The sequence below is a fragment of the Delphinus delphis genome, chromosome 14 (genome assembly GCF_949987515.2).
Source record: "Delphinus delphis chromosome 14, mDelDel1.2, whole genome shotgun sequence".
Taxonomy (NCBI): domain Eukaryota; kingdom Metazoa; phylum Chordata; class Mammalia; order Artiodactyla; family Delphinidae; genus Delphinus; species Delphinus delphis.
The window spans coordinates 66862919-66883503 of record NC_082696.1 but is presented as its reverse complement, the minus strand read 5'-3'; the positions used below and the strand labels follow the sequence as shown (position 1 = coordinate 66883503).

The window sequence follows — 20585 nt, the reverse complement described above, 5'->3', positions numbered from 1 at the left end:
TAAAATATACTAAAAATAAAATAAAATAGGTACAAACTAATTTTCCTCTCAAAACTTTATTGCTATTGAAATTGACCACAAAAAAAAAAGAAAAAAAGAAATTGACCATACACTAAGATACTTAATTTGGTGGCTCCAAGTACATCATCAGAACAGCTACCATTTAAAACTTGTCAAAAATTAGAAATTTTATAAAACAAGCAACATCTTTTGTGTGTATCTTAATTCTTCTATATAACAATGAATCTTTTTCTTAATTATTTTACTGAAAGGGAAAGACCTAATCTACAAGAAACTTGAAATAATTTTATGTTTAACACAGATATTATACTTTACCATACATATTTTACTATAAAAACCCCATTATTTATTTTAAATGTATAAATAGACTAATAGCACCACTAGGTTACTTTTAAGAAAGATAATTAAAAACACATGTAGAAGATGCATAACACAAAGATGCTTGATTTTATTTAATATTGCTTTATGCACATAGAGAAATATAAGTACATAAAATTATATCTATATGCACCAAATGTTTTAAATGACTTAATTTCCCAATTTATTAGTACAAAATGTTTAATAAACCACACTATTAGAAATTAACTGGTTTCCACTGGTCTTTGTTCATGTTCACATAAAATTACTGGGAAAAAGTCTAGATGCAACAATGTCAACAGCTAAATACTAAATACAGTACCTAACCTCTGAGATTACAAAATTAAATATAATATGGACTCGTCATATTAAGGCAACTACCAAGGCCAGATCACAGAGTCGATTCAATGTGCAGTTGCTTAAAGTTTACAATTTAAGGAGCAATTTTATTTGTTCTCATTATATATACTGTATTCTGTGCCTCTAGCTACATTTACATTTTATCAGGCTAATATAACACTTAAAAGTCTTAAAAGCCATTTTTAAATAATTCATGGGGAGACAATTTAATTCTCTGCCCAGGCAAAAATATTTTAAAAATTAAATTTTCTAAAGTCTAAGATGTTATGAAAGAAAAATTTGTCCAGAAAGGCTCACCTGCCCACAAAAACAGCAGCAACAGCAGAGCTGGGCTGAAAGCCAGGAACATACTGTTCTAAGATGGGCTGCATATAAAATCTTCAAACCAGGGCTTCCCTGGTGGCGCAGTGGTTGAGAGTCCGCCTGCCAATGCAGGGGACACGGGCTCATGCCCCGGTCCGGGAAGATCCCACATGCCGCAAAGCGGCTAGGCCCGTGAGCTATGGCCGCTGAGCCTGCGCGTCCAGAGCCTGTACTCCGCAACGGGAGAGGCCACAACAGTGAGAGGCCCGCGTACCGCAAAAAAATAAATAAATAATAGAAAAAAAAAATCTTCAAACCAGATCTCACGATTTAAAAAAGAGCTGTCAGAATTACTCATTTTCAATTTCTTTACCTAAGTTCACAGATACTAATGCCTTTTGGGAATCAGATTACATGCAAACACTGAATATAGTTCCTAAAGAAAGTAAAGATACTATATGATGTATAATTTTAAAAAACAAAAGCATGTAGTTATAGAAATGTCTTTCCCAAAATATAATTGGAGCATATATATCAAAATTGCTATTCTTCATATACCGTGTACAAGTCCAATGACTGTTCTACCCTTATGAACAAAATTTCACTATCTAAAACAGAAGAGTTACATTCCAACACGAAGTTTTTCTATAGACTCCTTTGCTCCCAACATGAACAACTGAGAGCAAAACCCATATGAGATAAGAGAGAATCTTCAAATCATTCTTTCATTTTCTGAGATTCCAACATAAGAACATCAGTTTCCTGAAGCAAACAAAACACTTTCGGAGACTTTAATGTGGCAAAATCGTTTTTACAAAACTAGGTCCAAAATGACATAGTCATATAATTCATATGCAATGCACAAAAGAACATGGCAACATCATCAAAACTGCTATGCTTTCAGTAGTGTTGTATACATGATCCCACTAATCCTCACTAAATTCTTAATAATCCCAAACTAGTATTTTGGGATGTATTAGATGTACAATGCATTGGGTAACAGAATTCTACTGCCTCACAAAAGCAGCCTGAATTAAAGCTGGTCCTCTGCTGCCATCTAGTGCAGTCATAAAATGCCAAAACTAAACCAAAAGTGACTGGAAAAAAACTTTTTGGTGATGAATCTATTTAATAAATCATTAAAAATACTAGTTCAAGGGCTTCCCTGGTGGTGCAGTGGTTGAGAGTCCGCCTGCCGATGCAGGAGACACGGGTTCGTGCCCCGGTCCGGGAAGATCCCACATGCCGCGGAGCGGCTGGGCCCGTGAGCCGTGGCCACTGGGCCTGCGCATCCGGAGCCTGTGCTCCGCAACGGGAGAGGCCACAACAGTGAGAGGCCCGCGTACCACACACACAAAAAAATACTAGTTCAAAACATGGGACTTAAATATCACTGCAGAAAACGCTACAAAAATATTTAATAATTTACTTTAAAATATGTGAGTGTAGGGATTTCCCTGGCAGTCCAGTGTTTAAAACTTTGCCTTCCAATGGGGGGGTGTGGGTTCGATCCCTGGTTGGGGAACTAAAATCCCACATGCCTTGTGGCCAAAAGAACAAAACATAAAAACAGAATCAATATTATAACAAATTTAATAAAGACTTAAAAAAAATGGTCCACATTAAAAAAAAAAAATATGTGAGTGTATTCCCACAAATGCATTCTAGAGCATACAGAATAGAGCAATAAGTGGTTATAATGAACTATCAGGTAATAATTACTCATATGAAAAAAGTTACCTAGAATAATATTATCACAGTACTGTTTGTTATAAAAGCAAAAATTTCAAAACAATTTAAATTTTCAACCACACAGGATTTCTCAAATTATGATTCCCTGGTGGCGCAGTGGTTGAGAGTCCGCCTGCCAATGCAGGGGACACGGGTTCGTGCCCCGGTCTGGGAAGATCCCACATGCCGCGGAGCGGCTGGGCCCATGAGCCATGGCCGCTGGGCCTGCACGTCCGGAGCCTGTGCTCTGCAACGGGAGAGGCCACAGCAGTGAGAGGTCCGTGTACCACAAAAAAATATATATATATGGTGCATTCATACAATGGAATACAATGATCCAGTATGGCTCCTTTTCCTCCTAAGACACTATCAAAATAACAAAGTTAGATTTTTTTTTTTTTAAGTATAAAGCCATCTGGGGGTTTTCAAAGTATGTCCACAAGTCCCCAAACTCTTTGATACGCTTCCTTTTAAGAGGTGGAGCTAAATTTCCCTCTCCTTGAGTGTGGGCTGGATTTGTATCTCACTCCCAACAAATAGAATATGGCAGAAATGACTGTAAATAACTTTTGAGATTAGCTTAGATTATAAAAAGACTACTACTTCCATCCTGGATATCTTGAAATATCTTGGATCACTTGCTCTGGGGGAAGCTGGCTGCCATGTAGTAAGGACATTCAGGCAGCTGTGGAGAACCACATGGAACCCCAGAGTTAGTATGAAGACTGCTTTAAGCTGAAGATGTTTGAGATTCAAGAGATGCAGAAAGAAGCGTTCCCAGAGCTTCCCTTATTTGACTAAAAGCAGAAACTTCTGGGAATGAGGCCACCATAAATCACCTCTTTGGAGCAGCTTCACTCCCAGGAAGGAGACTGAGAGTGAAACTATCTTAAAACCCCTCTCTGGGGGAATTTTACAGCCAGGAAGAAGATGGAAAAGATCAATCACACCAGCATAACAAAGATTATCAGATTATCATAAACTTTCTTCTCTCCTGTTGTTATCCTAAACATAGGTTCTCCTAAAGTAACCCATTTGTTCTTCCCACAGAAGCCTTCTGTCTCCATTCCCTTTCCCCTATTAAGTTAGGTGTGTGTGTGTGTGTATGTGTATGTATATATATATATGCCCCTAACTTTAGTCATTTAGCACATCACTTCTTTTGTGCACTCCCACAGGCATATGAATAAACTTTTTTCCTCTTCTTTCCTCAGTTTAATCTGCAAACTCCCAAACACTAAACACAGTGGGTACAAGTTTTTCCTCCCCACCCAGGCCTGCAAGGCAAGGAATGGAGGCCTCAGGCCAACAATCAGCAAAGAACTGAGGCCTGCCATCAACCACAAGAGTAAGCCTGGAAGTGGAGCCTCGAGGTGACGGCAGCCCTGGCCCACAGCGTGACAGCAACCTCCTGAGAGACACTGAGCCAGAACGACCCAACTAAACTGTTCCCCAGAACCATGAGATCATAAATGTTTGTTGTTTTATGCTGCTAAATTTGAGGGGGTAATCTTGAGGTAATGTGTTGGGTAGGAATAGATAACTAATATAACACACAACAATGAAGATAATGAAGGAAAGGAGGGAAGACCATCACTGGATGAACTATGGCAATAAATTTCTGCTGGACAAGAAATCGATGGAGAAGTGCTGAGAAGCATTGCACAAAAGTAGCAACATCTACAAGTGGAGCAGCCTATTTTGCAAAATCCCAAAGAAAATCCAGACCCAGAAACATCAACTAACGAGAGTGACAACAGGGACTGAAAAAGAGAAATTGGTTATTTTTAACTAATGTAAAACAATTAAATCACCACAACTCACAGACAAGACATACAGGTTAACCAACTCCTAAGCAATCAATCAATAAAATTGGAGGGCCCTTCTCTAAAGAAACTGAACCAAACCCTGAGGTAAAGTAACTACGTGGGTAATGGTGCCCGGAAGTAAAAGACCTCTCCAGGCAGTAGGACTGAAGATCCTCCAGCACAACCGCTTATCATAAAGCAAAGGTCTCAAGCTGACAAAGCCGGCCCACATTCACAGAATTTCTTCCAAGCAGTTTTTCTGCCTCATTTTTAAATGCAAACAGCCAACCAAGGATCACTGCACATTTAAGGAAAACCAGAAACATGAAGAAGAAAGATAATTCAAGATTAAGAGAAAGTAACTCTATACCCGCCAGTTAGTATTCTCATAAGAGATTCAAAACTCTATCATGTCCATAAATTAAGAACAGGTTGGCATAAAAAGGTATAAGCAGAGAGTAAAAATGCATGGGTACTCTTGAAATTTAAAAGCGTAATTACTGAAATTAGTAATTTATTAGAAATATAGAAAGAAAATGAGAAGATCTCCCAGAAAACTGAAAAGGAGACCAGGAGATAAAAAGTATGACAGAAAAGATAAGAGAAGAAAAAGAATCTAAGAATCTAGGTGGTGTAACAACCAACAGTAGGTCTAGAAGGAAAAAAGAGAAAAAAGAAAAAAGAGAGAGAGAGGAAATAAAATATCAGAGATAAGATAAAATTACCCTGAATGGAAGAACCCAGGTTTTCAGATTCAAAGAGATCACCAAGTACCAATGAATGGGAAGGTTGGGGGGCAATGGCGACCCACATAATTAGACATCACTGGGAAATTTTAGGACAAGAATAAAGAGAAAATTCTAAGTTTCCAGGGGCAAACCACTTCCAAGGCACTAGAATCAGAATAATATCACACCTTTTATCAGTGGCAGAGGTTAACAGAAGAAATTGAAGTAAGGTTTTTAATATTCTTAGGGAAAATCATTTCTAATCTAAAATTTTATACACAAGCAAATTACTAAATTCAGGACAAGAGCATCAGCATGTTCATACACCTAAGCATGCTTATGGGTTACTTCCTGTACATACTTTCTTAGGAAGTGAGTTAAGGAGGTATCCCTGCAAAGTGACAGAAAAGAAAGGAAGGAAGGAAGGAAGGAAGCAGAGGGGAAGAAAGAAAAACATGGAATCCAGAAAGCTACATCCAACCAGGATAAAAGTTGGGACCAGAGCTTTATACACAGGCTAGAAATCATAGAAGGCTCTAAAAGAGAAGTCTTTGGGATAACAAAAAGTAATTGAAAGAAGAAACAGAATGACTAAAACCTTGAAAAAACTTGATTATAGAGTAAAGGCAATTATTCGAGTAAAAAAGAACCTATTTAAACTCAACAAAAGAAACATTCTACTTGATGTGGCAGAGAAGGCATGACTTTGAACTCTGGGCAAGTTGGCTGTCTTTGGTGGTCAGCTCCATCCCTGCAGTTGTGTGCTCAGTGGATCCTGGTTTGAGAAGTAAGCAATATAACACTTCCCAGACTCCCTTGCCAGCTCTCTGGAAGGAGATTAGAAAAAAAGAGGAAGGGAAAAACCTATTGATCTGCTTCTGGCAGCATCTGTAGCAGCACTGAAGGCAGCAGTCACCAGATGACGGCACAGCTTCTTAGGGGAGAGCCCCCTGGGAAGGGCTGCTGTGCAGCAGTGGTGAGTGGTCCCAGAGCAGCGGCCAGACAGGCAGTATATTACCTCCTCCAGCACCTGGGCAGCAAGTGCTAACCAGGCTCCAACCAGAGGCACTAGCAGCCTGCTGAACTCCAGGTGATCCTTTGGCTTCTCCATCCTCTCAATGCCTTTGTAACCAATTCTATGTATTAAATTCCTGTGTGTTTGAAATATCAGAGTGATTTCTTTTCATGCCATGAAAAAGGAAATCTATTCCTTTCCACTAATCTAAATGATAGTTCCAGTGAGAAAAAAAAATTTTAAGTATTTTTCACCATTTAAAACAACCATACACTTATATAAAACAAAACCCTATGTTTAACAAACAGCATGTAAATGTAAACAGAGTTGACAATATTAAAGTTAGAGCTGACATAACAGAAGTAGATGGAAGACAGAGAACTCTAAAGTCCGCATCTTAACAAGAGTTAAGAAACACTACATTAGGGTTATTAGGATAAAGGGAAGATTAAATATACAGGCATGATTGATGAAGAGAACTAACAATAATAGTTTACCTATGATGAGAAACTAGAAGAAAAGACAGGTGGGAACAGAGGTACTGGTAAGCCACATCCTCATGACCACATTAGGAACTCACCTAAAGTTAATTAATAAACAGCAACATAAACATATTATTTAGAGATCTGAGGATAACCACAAAATAAGTATAAAAAAAAAGTAATGGAAATAAAAACAAAAATAAACAAACGGGACCTAATGAAACTCAAAAGCTTTCGCAAAGCAACGGAAACTACAAACAAACAAGATGAAAAGACAACCCTCGGAATGGGAGGAAATATTTACAAATGAATCAACGGACAATTAATCTCCAAAATATATAAACAGCTCATGCAACTCAATATTAAAGAAAACAAACAACCCAATCAAAGAATGGAAGAAGACCTAAATAGACATTTCTCCAAAGAAGACATACAGGTGGCCAAGAAGCACATGAAAAGCTGCTCAACATCACTAATTATTAGAGAAATGCAAATCAAAACTACAATGAGGTATCACCTCACACCAGTTAGAATGGGCATCATCAGAAAATCTGCAAACAACAAATGCTGGAGAGGGTGTGGAGAAAGGGGAACCCGCTTGCGCTGTTGGTGGGAATGTAGATTGATACAGCCACTATGGAGAACAGTACGGAGGTTCCTTAAAAAACTAAAACTAGAACTGCCATATGACCCAGCAATCCCACTACTGGACATATACCCAGAGAAAACCATAATGCAAAAAGACACATGCACCCCAATGTTCACTGCAGCACTATTTACAATAGCCAGGTCATGGAAGCAACCTAAATGCCCATCGACAGATGAATGGATAAAGAAGATGTGGTACATATATTACTCAGCCATAAAAAGGAACGAAATTGGGTCATTTGTCGAGATGTGGATGTATCTAGAGACTGTCATACAGAGTGGAGTGAAGTCAGAAAGAGGAAAACAAATATTGTATATTAACGCATATATGTGGAACCTACAAAAATGGTACAGATGAACCAGTGTGCAGGGCAGAAATAGAGACACAGATGTAGAGAACAAATGTATGGACACCAAGGGGGGAAAGTGGTGGGGAGGGTGGGGGTGGTGAGATGAATTGGGAGACTGGGATTGACATATATACACTAATATGTATAAAATGGATAATAATAAGAACCTGCTGTATAAAAAAATAAATTAAATTCAAAAATTAAAAGAAAAAAAAGGTTAAAAGAAGTTGCGTTAGACCTCAGAGATATTGCGGGTTCATTTCCAGACCACCACAATAAAGCAAATATCGCAATAATGTGGGAAAAAAAAAAGTGGTTGCCTTTAGGGAGTAATACTGATAGACAGAAGGAGGGGATATGGAAGGGATCTCCAGTATTACTTGATTTATTTAACCATAAACAAGGATTACCTTAATAAACAATTTTATTTTAGTCATCGAATAGGAAAATGTTTAATAAAATAGAAAAATATTTAGGAGCATTAATTAAAAACAGCAGATTACTGGACTTCCCTGGTGGCGCAGTGGTTGAGAGTCCGCCTGCCGATGCAGGGGACACGGGTTCGTGCCCCGGTCCGGGAAGATCCCACATGCCGCGGAGCGGCTGGGCCAGTGAGCCATGGCCGCTGAGCCTGCGCGTCCGGAGCCTATGCTCCGCGACGGGAGAGGCCAAACAGTGAGAGGCCCGCGTACCGCCAAAAAAAAAAAAAAAAAAAAAAAAAAATAGCAGATTACTAAACTGAAAATCATAGATACTAAACAGTTTAAGTAGAAAACATATTTCCCCTAATAGAGGCTCCATTATGGCAGGGACCACTGTAATGCCCAGCATCTAGAATGGTACCTGGCATACATAATATACACCAAAAAATACTGTGGAATGAATTCATTTTCACTTAACAAAATGATATATATAGACAGAGACACACCAACATTAGCAGCAACATCTCTAACTGGTGAGATTATGGCTGCTTTTCATTTTTTTCTTTTCCTTATCTTCACTTTCTAAGTTTTCCACAATGAATACAAAGTAATTTTATAATGAGGAAAAGTATTTTTAAAGTCACTATCATTTTTTCATTAAACTTTTTCATTTTGTGACCAGAATCACAAAAGAAACCAAAAAAAAGACATTTTACATATATATATATATTCCAAGTTAGAAAAACTCACAACTATTAATAATGGAAAATGTTTAGTAAGGTATAGACATATTCATTGATCTTGACCTAATTAAGAGGATCTGAAAATCTTTCAAGGTAACAGAATACTGCAAAATTACTATTCATTGCACAAATCAGGTAATTAGTTCCAATACTGGTTAACAAATCTCATGAATCTATCTGTTCTGAGGCTAAGAAGCCTCTGTTGGTTATTTTAATTAGTTACTTTTAGATTAAGTAGCTCTGTTTATAATGAGAATACAGAGTATCATTACACTTCAAAGTATAAAATCAAATGATATATTCATTTGCACTAACTACCATGAATGTTACAGGTTATGCTTTTTAGAACTTCATAGCCATGCACAAGTTAAGTATGTAAAATACAGTATCCTTTTACCTGGTCTTCCATGGGAGAGAGTAAAAAGCCACATTGATTACTCAGATTTACCTTGATCTGGAATAAAATGTTAAAGCCACTTAAAATGGTATGGGTAGCACTTACATATCAAAGGGGCTGAAAGGTGTGAAAATCATTTTGTTTTTATAAAACCATCAGTCTTCATGAGAAGAGAAGACCAGAAGAAATATTCCAAAGGCTTTGTTTTATTTTACATTTGCCCCGTGACCTGGCTGATTACTTTTGATTTTCTTTTGTATAGGGCACACATTCTTAAAAGATCAATTACAATTCTTTCAAACAATTTTTCACTGATTCACAGAGAGGAACAGATTTGTTTTCTCTAGTACTTAGCATTTCTACAATCACACATAATGGACTACAGCATGTGAGCAAATAACCATTTCTTAAAGGATAGTGGAATTATGAAAAAATAAGTATGAAAATCCCCTTAACATCTCATCCAAGAGATAGCTCTAGAGCTGAGATGGGAGTCGGGGCAAATGTCCGCCAGTGAGGTCAGTAGCACTCTGCAATACTAAATAACAAATGGGTCTGTATCTCTTCTTTATTCCATTATCAAAGGTAAACAACCATCTAGGACACCCATTATTATACTCCTAAAATCAAAATGAGCACTCATATTTCATATGGAATATCAAATAATGCTCCTTAGCAGTTCTTTGTTACCTCTCCTTATTTATTCTGCTTTGTACTATACATACTTCTACTACATCTCTTACTGCATCTTAAAGCTGCTTCAAGGGCAGGAATTGTATTTTGTTTACACAGTGTCTTGTATCATCTTTGAGACCTTCTAACTCCTATAGTAGCTTCATAGTTATCTACTAAAGCAATAAATATTATTTCTGCAAAGATACTGATTTTCCCATTACGTGAAAGGTGCAATGCAATTCCAATTACCATCACAAAGCGATTTGAAGGAAACCTGATAAAGTTTTCTACAGTTTATAACAGAACAGCATATATCGTATCCATTTATATGGAGGATCAGGCAGTGAGGGAAGGCGGCAGCAGGCAGGAAGATGGAGGCATAGAGTCCAGAGAACCAAACCTCCAACTCTTAACATTGATCATCCCAAGGTGTGGGATAAAAGTTCTCACGGGGAGAACTTTTCCTCTCCCTATATAAGGAAGACATCACCAGAATAAGCGTATTTTAAGATAAAAATTCACCTGTAAGAGTAAAACAGTAAAAATAACCAAAGAAATAGTGAAAAAGAATAATGAAGACAATATCTGGCAACACAGGAAAAAATACATGTATAAAGCAAGACCATGGTAAAGATCCTAGGCTCTGGAGCCAGACCACCCACATTCAAATCCCAGTCCTGTAACTAACATAACTGTGCGGGCTTGGAAAACTCACTTGCCTTTACATGCCTCATTTTCCTAATTCATAAACGGAGGATAATAATAGTACCTATACCTCACAGAGTTGTGCACAGTACATGAGATATTCTGTATAAAATACTCAGACTGATGTCTAGTATACCTAAGTGCTCAATACGTGTTATCTGTTAAAATATAATTTGTGCCATAGCCAAAATACAAAAGAAACTTGTGTAATCGACTGATGTTTCCCAAAACGCTAATTAAATCAATAACAAATTTCATTTCCCAACTGTCAACCTGGCCACATTATTATTTATACTAAATGAAACTACCCCAAACTGCCAAGAATGCAGTGAAATGGGCTCTTTCAGGCAACAGTGTTTGGGGGTGTAACGTACAACTTTTGGCAAGAGGTATCAAGGAGTTTAGAAGTTTCCATACTCTTTATCCAAGTAATATTATTTTCATCATAAGCTATATCAAGATGGGTATAAGGAGTTATTTATAAAAGAAAAAACTGGAAACAGTCCAATGCCTCAATAAAAGAGAGCAAACAATTTTATCTTGGCAGCAATTAATATCTTTTTTTAACATCTTTATTGGAGTATAATTGCTTGACAACGGTGTGTTTGTTTCTGCTTTATAACAAAGTGAATCAGCTCTACGTATACATATATCCCCATATCCCCTCCCTCTTGCATCTCCCTCCCACCCTCCCTACCCCACCCCTCTAGGTGGTCACAAAGCACCCAGCTGATCTCCCTGTGCTATGCGGCTGCTTCCCACTAGCTATCTATTTTACATTTGGTAGTGTATATAAGTCCATGCCGCTCTCTCACTTCGTCCCAGCTTATCTTTTAAAGTATGTTCTAAAAACGGAAAATGCTCATCTTAAGATTAAAAAATAAAAATAATCATATTAAACAGGTTAGTTCTAATTACCTGCTAAGTCCAGCAAAACCTCTGGCATATGGTAGATGTTCAATAAATATTTGCTGACTGTATGAATAAATATTATTCTTCTCATATATTTGGGTCCTGTAGCCTAGCTCTCTTTTAAAATATATGTATTTAGAAATATTAACAAAAAAAGGATTTTTTTTTAATGTTTCGAAGTTCCAGATGCTTGCTACCCCTAGAATATGGGCAACCCCAAATTCTAATCAGGGATTGCACCAATGTTTGCAACAGAGGTTTTACCTATATCCGTTTAGCTCTAAGAGTTCTCTAGCCAGATTTGGTAATGAATTCAGTTGATTTTTATCCTTAAGTACCATTTCAGAGATAGTACCTCTATTAAAAAGTAGTAACTCTCACATTGATAAGTAGCTTAATTAAATAAACTAATATTTAAAGGAACTTTCTATCCTTTAGTAAATCCTAAAGATGTGACTAGCTGACACGTATCTCAAAAGTTTGATTTAAAAATATTAGATTGTTTTTGTCCTATACCTACTTTTCTTCTTGTACGATAACTAACTCACACCCTAAGAGAATTCTGAATGTATTCTGAGAAACCAAATGTTGGTTACCATGTAAAAATGATTTTCCAAGGAGTCTTAAACTATGACACCAATAACTAACGTTTATTGAATGCCATAATAATAAACATTTTACATGAATCTCCTTTAATCAATTAATGGACAAATTCTCAGCTGTATCCTTAACTCAGTGGCTGGCTAGACACTTCTCTGGTTTAGTCACTGATTTTTAAACTGTGTTCAACCGGCACTAAAGGCCATGGCTCCCGAACCTGGCTGGAAATCAGAATCAGCTAGGGCTGCTTTCAAAAACACAAATTCTCAAAGCCTACTAAGGTCTACTGAATTTGGATCTCTAAAATTTTTTTTTAATGCAAGCTTAATATGATGGTAATACAATCATGATGATAACATAACCCAAACATCCAATGGCGTTTGGGAACTGCTGCCCTAAAAAAGTTCCATGGTGACCTTAGAGACCACCCAGAGTGCAACCCCACATGCTGCCCCAAAATGTTCACCAACCGAAGCAGCCCCACTTTTGTCTGTTTTATATAATGGGGGGTCCAAGTCAGATTTGGGCTTGGAGAAGGAGTAAAATGAGTTCTGTTACTTTCTCTTTTTAACCAGTTTACTACCAGATATCATCCGCTATAGCTTTAGATCAGTAAACAGTGCTTCTGATTGACTTTTAATCACTCCTTGTTTGTCTCCCTTCTCCATGATAAAAAAAAAGGAACACAGGGGGCTTCCCTGGTGGCGCAGTGGTTGAGAGTCCGCCTGCCAATGCAGGGGACACGGGTTCGTGCCCCGGTCCGGGAAGATCCCACATGCCGCGGAGCGGCTGGGCCCGTGAGCCGTGACCACTGGGCCTGCGCGTCCAGAGCCTGTGCTCCGCAACGGGAGAGGCCACAACAGTGAGAGGCCCGCGTACCGCAAAAAAAAAAAAAAAAAAAATTAAAAATGTGAAAAGCAGATCTTAAAGAGATATACCTTCTTTCCCATTTTCATTGCAACATTATTCACAATAGCCAAGATATGAAAATAACCTAAGTATCCACCAAGAAATGAATAGATAAACAAAGAAGATGTGGTATGTATATATATGTATATATAGACATATATACACAATGGAGTATTATTCAGCCATGAGAAAGAAGGAAATCCTGTCATTTGTGACAACATAGATAGAATTTGAGGGCATTATGCCAGGTGGAATAAGTCAGACAGAAAGACAGATACTGTATGATATCACTTATATGCGGAATCTAAAAAGCTCATAGAAACTGAGCCTAGAATGGTGGTTACCAGGAGCTTAAGGAGTAGGGAAAATGGGGAGGTACTGGTCAAAGGGTACAAACTGCCAGTTATAAGACAAATAAGTTCTGAGGATCTAATGCACAACATGGTAATTATAGTTAAAAAAACTGTATTACATACTTGAAAATTGCTACAACAACAGATCTTAAATGTTCTCACCACAAAAAAGAAATGGTAATTATGAGAAGTGAAAGAGATGTCAGCTAACACTACAGCAGTAACCACTTTGCAATATATAAGTGCATCAAATCAACAAGTTGTACACCTTAAACTTACATAATGTCATGTCAAATTATATCTCAATAAATCTGGAAAAAAAACTAAAGTGTACATACATGTGTGTGCATGTGCGTATATATATACATGCACTCCTCATTATTCTAATTATATGTGTGTGTTTGTATATATAATACATACACTCCTAATTGTTCTAAAACATTTTCTTCACTATGAAAAAGTTAATAGGACTTCTATATTAATATCTATATATGTACATATATGTGCATATATGTGTATATGTGTATACATTGCATGTATATATATACATATATGCATATACTATATATACATACATGCATATATATACATGCACTCCTAATTATTCTAAAACATTTTCTTCATTACGAAAAAGTTAATAAGAGTTCTATATTAATCTGTTATTTCAATTATTATAACATTTGCTGAATGAATAAATAATATAGCAAAGCTATAAAAAATGGATTACAAAAGAGAAAGAAAAAGTTTAATGTTATTGAGGAAGCAACTTTATGCTTTAATACTAATAAATATTTTTAAATGTAGGAATATGAAACTTGAAGCTAAGCTTTGTTATAAGAATACAACAACCTTAAGAGTGTATAAAATTACAAAAAGTATTAGCAAGGATTAAGAGAAAAAGAAAATTATCGAAGAAACAAAATACAGAGTGAATCAAGGAGACCTGGTAATTTTTAGATTATAAACTGATAATACATCTGTTAATTTTAGAAGTGTCCAACACCATTAAAGACAAGGTGGCAGGCAGCAAGCATACCAAAAAGCACAATATTATTAAGAAAAAATACTTCCAGATTTAAATTTGGTATAGATTCATGTCAAACTAACATAACTCTGAAACCAAAAATTAAGCAGAATGAGAGTTATAATTGTAGTACACAGCTAAGAATACTAACAAAACAAAAACTATATGATATATGAAACATGCTTATTTTGCTGCTCAAGTCACTCCCAGGAGTACAAACCTTCTCTAACAACAAAGCAATATTCTTCAAGCATTCGGGTTATTAGTCAATTTTTTAAGAAATCTAACTTACCGCGTACCATCTGCTTTCCAGCTTACTTTATATGGCTTCTGCTCCAAAAGTTTAATATTTTGCTTGTCCATGGAAATAGGCTGTGCTCCAGGGAATCCAGACCTTAAAGAAGAACACTATATTACTATTATGGCTGGTGTCCATACAAAGCAATACATGCCTTAAACCAAGCTCACCTGAATCACACATTTAGCACAATGTTTTCCCTATCATGAGATTAATGTCAATTGGAATAATATCAGCTTTCACAAAAATGCTACCAAAAGGTTATCATTTTCTGGACATTTTAGAACTCAAGTTAACAGGATCATAATTGCCACTGCAAACTATGACTATCGGACTAATTTTTAAATATTAATACACATGATCTAAACAGTAAAGCACATACTGTTTACAAGTCTTTGTATATCTACAAGTCTTTTACTTCAGGAAGAAGTTTAAATCTTGCCTTGACTATCTTACATTGCTCTAGACCCCATATTCCTCCATCACGACACTGCCAGCTTGGCATAACTTTGCAGGGTTAGCAAGTTTCTCCTCAAAAGATACCCAGAAGCGACAGAACAGGAGAAATTCAGGTCGAGATTAAAGTACACTGACAAGGGTTTAACAGAATACTAAAACTGATAGCACTTCATCATTTACATTTTTTAGTTAAAATTATTTCTAGTTTATTGATCTGTATGTATACCAGTCCAAAAGTTCTTTATATTAGGAATTTTTAACAATAATCCTGTTTCATCATGTTCCAGCTGTATTACAATTTTCTGCCACAGATAGCAATGATCAACAGAAATGACCATAGACCAAGACCTGAGAGCAACGAGCAGTGAACTCTCTCTTGAATCCTCTCCCATGAAATGTCTGACAAATATCTTCAAGTCATGGTAAGGGGCAGAACATATTTAAAGCTGATTCTCCCAGGTTTCTGATGACAGAAAAACTGGAAAATGAGGCACATTCAAGTTTCACCTCTTCTCTCTTAATAAAATGATAAGGGCAACTAAAACATTAATCAGCAACAGTGGGACTTCCCTTGTGGCGCGGTGGTTAAGAATCCGCCTGCCAATGCAGTGGACACGGGTTCGAGCCCTGATCCCACATGCCGCGGAGCAACTAAGCCCGTGCACCACAGCTACTAAGCCTGCGCCTACAGCTACTAAGCCTGCGCTCTAGAGCCCACAAGCCAAAACTACTGAGCCTGCATGCCACAACTTCTGAAGCCCGTGCTCCGCAACGAGAAGCCACGACAATGAGAAGCCCGCACACCACAACGAAGAGCCCCCACTCGCTGCAAGTAGAGAGAGCCTGCGCACAGCAACAAAGACCCAATGTAGCCAAAAAATAACAATAATATATATTTTTTAATAATAATAAAAAAATCAGCAACAGTAGAATCAATCTCACAAAACAAATACCAGAAAGTGACAACAGTAGTTTTCTATTCCATTAGGAAGACATGTGAGTCATCTAATTTTGACTCAAAAGTCTGGTTATTACACTGTTTATCTTGAGAAAAATCTGATAAACTCTTGCTTAACATGTTTTTAAGAACTCTATGTAAACACAGAAACTTCAAGGAGCAAAGAAGCTATGACACTGTTTGCATTAATGTTAAGTACTGCAGAATAAGAATAAATTTTATTTAACACTTTAATTAATATTGAAAATGTTTATTACCCTTCCCAGCCACAGAATTGATGACACTTCTGTTGTACCTCTCCTAACTTTGGTTGAGTTGTTACTTGAGTTACACCTTTAACAGTTACGCCTTCCAAAAAAATAGCACCCTGAAAATAAAAGGAAAAGAAAAATACATTAGAGTTCAAATCCATTTACAAAGACCAGACTGAAAGATACATTTATTTTCAGAAATCTGAGCAAATACATGCAACAAATGGTCTGCTACAGGAGGTTCTACAAACTCCCCTGGGATTGTACACTAGTTTTCCTTAATCCAGCATATGATTTTCAATGTACATATACAGGCCAGTGTCTATATCATGCTGTCAAAGCATCCATGGGTACTACTCAGTAATCATAACAGCAATAATATCTTACCTACCATTTACTCAGAGCCAGGCAAAGTATGCGGTATTTTACAAACAGTTTCTCTAATCCTTATAACAATTCTGAAAAGTACATGCATTATATTTATTTCACAAATGACTAAATGAGGCATAAAGATTTTATGTAATTTATTCAAGTGGTAAAAACAGAATTTGAACTGAGGTCTATACTATACCATTCACCAATGATTCTCCATTCACCAATGAGTCTCATTTGGGGAAGGGGGTGAGAAGTTGTGTCACTGATGGAGTTTGGATTTTGAGATAAAAACCTACAATATGTACCTTTGTAAACTAGAATAAGAGTATAACAGTAGACAAAACAGCTAAGCTACAGTCATTGGATGTATCAACATAAAAACTAAATATTACTCATCACTGAATTTTTAATCTAAATTCTTTAACTCAGAACTACATTAAATGTCTTATTGTATTTCACCCATTTCACAGCAAGTATATTTTTAGAATATCACAGAGAAGTGAAGCAGATGGAGAATTTATATATCAAATAATAAAGAACACCCCTGGAAATTTTAAAGACTAAAAAAACAGTCTTGATTCAATTACTTTGAGACCCATAAGAGGGTTGGCATCAGTCTCAAGAAATATCTATAAAACAACTCTAGCTGTTAACGTAATTCGGGAATAAAAAATAGGGTCTGCAAGCTACAATGATGAACATTCTGGCAAAGATTTGGCAAACTGAACTAGTTGGGAAGGAAAAAAAAAAAAAGAACACAATACTTAGTCCACATACATCCCTGTCAAATTTAGAAGAGTCCTAAAGTCAATCCAGCAGACTATTTTTTGCCCCTAATTCTGAATCATATTTTACAGTTATCTAAAATGTCATCTACCTTGTTTTCCTTAAAGAGAGGTTCCATAAGCCAAAGTATCAAAGAATACCATTCCTCTCCTATTACACCATAACCTCTCTTTATCAGCCAATGAAATTCCTGTTTTAGAACCATTTCTACCATTAAATATAATAACTAAAGAAAATTTTCAAAGGAAAGCTTAACCAGGTGGATAAGTTTTTTTAACATATTTAGTAACTGAGATACTCATAACTTCAATATCCTGATGAAATTACATCTTGTATATACTAATTAAAAAAAGAAAGCGTTATCTTTATTCTGAAGGTACTAATAGCACAGAATTTTTTTTAAGTTTTACCAATAACCTTCCCTGTAAACTCAACCTTTTTCATGAACACCCTGTACCCCATGTCTTAACTAGAAGCTAGCTCTGCACCAAGAAGACCACTCACTTTTCTCTTAAGTGAAAGCTACTCATTCTCCTACTGCCCAAGTCCCATGGTAGTAGTGTAAACAATTCTCTTATATCCTCACCGCTTTCCCGGCCTCTTTCAAGTTCCTCTTCCATTCAGACTCATTCAGCTACATCACTCAGCTAGATGTCAGGTAGAGCAAACATCCACTGTGGTTGGTTGCACAACGGCTCTCTTTGTGGATGGGATGCCTTCCCCACCCACAAGCCATATTACATGACATGAAAGATAACATGCCACTCCAGCCAAAGTTGATGGGAGCATGAGTGAAACCCTAACTCTATCTGAACCTATCAGGTTCTCTCTTCTGGTAACCTGGAATTTGGACCCAGAAAATCTCCGCATGTGGCGAAAATTATAACACATAAGCTTAGACATAGGACATTAAATATCCCTCGTAAACAAAGAATCAGAAATCTCCCAGGTAAACAAGGAATCAGCTATATTCCTGCGCTTGAGCTGCACCCATTTACTCATAGTAAATTCCTCTTATTACTTAAGCTAGTTTGAGTTAGTTTCTGTTAATTGCAACCAGATAATCTAAATTAATAAAATGCTCTATCCTTCATATATTGACCTCTGGTCACTTCCGCACATTCATCAAAACCATCAGTATTTCTCACCATGCTAACTTCTGTCATTATATTGGTAACATTAACATCCATTGAGACAATCTGACCCATCATACAACCTAAGCTTCACAGTTCTGTAATTTCTTTTTTTTTTTTTTTTTGGGGGGGGTACGCGGGTCTCCCTCTGTTGTGGCCTCTCCCGTTGCGGAGCACAGGCTCCGGACGCACAGGCTCAGCGGCCATGGCTCACGGGCCCAGGCGCTCCGCGGCATGTGGGATCCTCCCAGACCGGGGCACGAACCCACGTCCCCTGCAATGGCAGGTGGACTCTCAACCACTGCGCCACCAGGGAAGCCCTGTAATTTCTTTTTTAATGATCCTCTCATCTGTGCTTAACTTGAACAGCCTGCTCCATGGCCATATCATCCTCATTCCAGACTGCTCCACCTTTTGATTCATCAACTCAACTTACATTGACTGGGTACCCACAACATTCTAAACCAATATGCTCTTCTGACCTCTTTCATTAAACAGCTTAACTCTTTTACTCTCACTAAGCTCACTTTTCAATTTCACCAAGACTAACAATCCTTCACTCCTCCCTTTCCAGTCTAACAGCTCCCCCATCCTGACCTTACTTCCTATTCAACCTAGATCCTATCACTGATTACTTCAATTACCCTTCACCTGATATCCTCTGTACTCTTTACCCTCTGATCCTTCCATCACACCCATACTAAATATAGCCGACCTTGTATCAACCCACCATTAATCTCCACTTCCACACACAGGCAGCTGAAATTTACTGAGGAAAAATCACAATCTCAGGGCTAAGGATGAGATTTCCCTCCTCTTGCTGAAGACCTATTTCTCTATCTGCTCTTGAACTTCATTCCCTTTAATCTCCTCAGAAATTGCTGTATCATTAATTCCTCTAACATTTCATTTATTTTCAACTTCACTGATTCCACTAGCTCCTTATCCTCAAGTAATAGATATGCTTGAGTTTATTCCATACTAAAAAGCCTTTTCTGAATATGTCTGCATCAAGCAATCACCCTTAGTTACCCTTTTTGCTCATAACCAAACTACTTGAATAGTCTGTACCAGTGTGCAGGTAAGAGTTAACATGATAGGACTGCTTGCAAGGTTGGCCCCTGGATGGCATCTGGGAACATGACTCCCAGTGTTCTCAGTCAGCTGATAAGGCTGGTTCATCACACCTAAACTATTTGTACAGGCAATAGTTTACGCTGAACAAATGTTTTCCTTCTGGGATTCTGGAATATTGATACACGCTAGGCACAAGCTATCTACATGACCAACCATGAATAAAAACCTTGGGCACTGAGACTCTAACGAGCTTTCCTAGACAGAAACATCACACATGCGCTGATGCATTTCCATTGCTGTGGGAAGAGTGAGCTCTGTACGACCCCTCGTGGGAAGGAGAGAGCATAAGGAAGCCTGCACGTGGACTCTTCGAAACTCCACTTGTCTTTGTCACTTATGATCCAGCAGGATATCCTTAGTATACAGCTGTGTTAAATCTTAGCTGTGAGTACAACTATATGCTGAATCCTAGAGAATCTCCAAAAGCAGAGGTGGTAATGAGGACCCCTAACACAACTGTGTCCTTTTTGTCACCTCCCACCAGCTGCTTAAAATCACTAGTCTGACCTGGCCCTGCTGTACCACAGAAAATTATCCTCAGATGGACACTTCATATCCTTACTGTATTCATCCCCTCTATGACTTTTCATACTATTAAATCATCCATATAGATCACTACAAAACTCTAAACTATTTCTCATATTT

The 20585-nt window shown here is 37.4% G+C and overlaps 1 protein-coding gene across 3 annotated transcripts in view; it reads right to left on the bottom strand.

Annotated features, from left to right (window-relative positions):
- The window catches only part of RNGTT (RNA guanylyltransferase and 5'-phosphatase), a 219260-nt gene that overhangs the window by 173315 nt on the left and 25360 nt on the right, over positions 1–20585 (bottom strand). For all 3 annotated transcript variants that reach the window (XM_060030237.1, XM_060030238.1, XM_060030239.1), the window contains exons 7-8: positions 16516–16625; positions 14836–14937 (exon numbers count right to left, since the gene is read on the bottom strand). In XM_060030237.1, coding sequence (XP_059886220.1) covers positions 14836–14937; positions 16516–16625 — 212 coding nt within the window. The remainder of the gene's footprint in view (positions 1–14835; positions 14938–16515; positions 16626–20585) is intronic.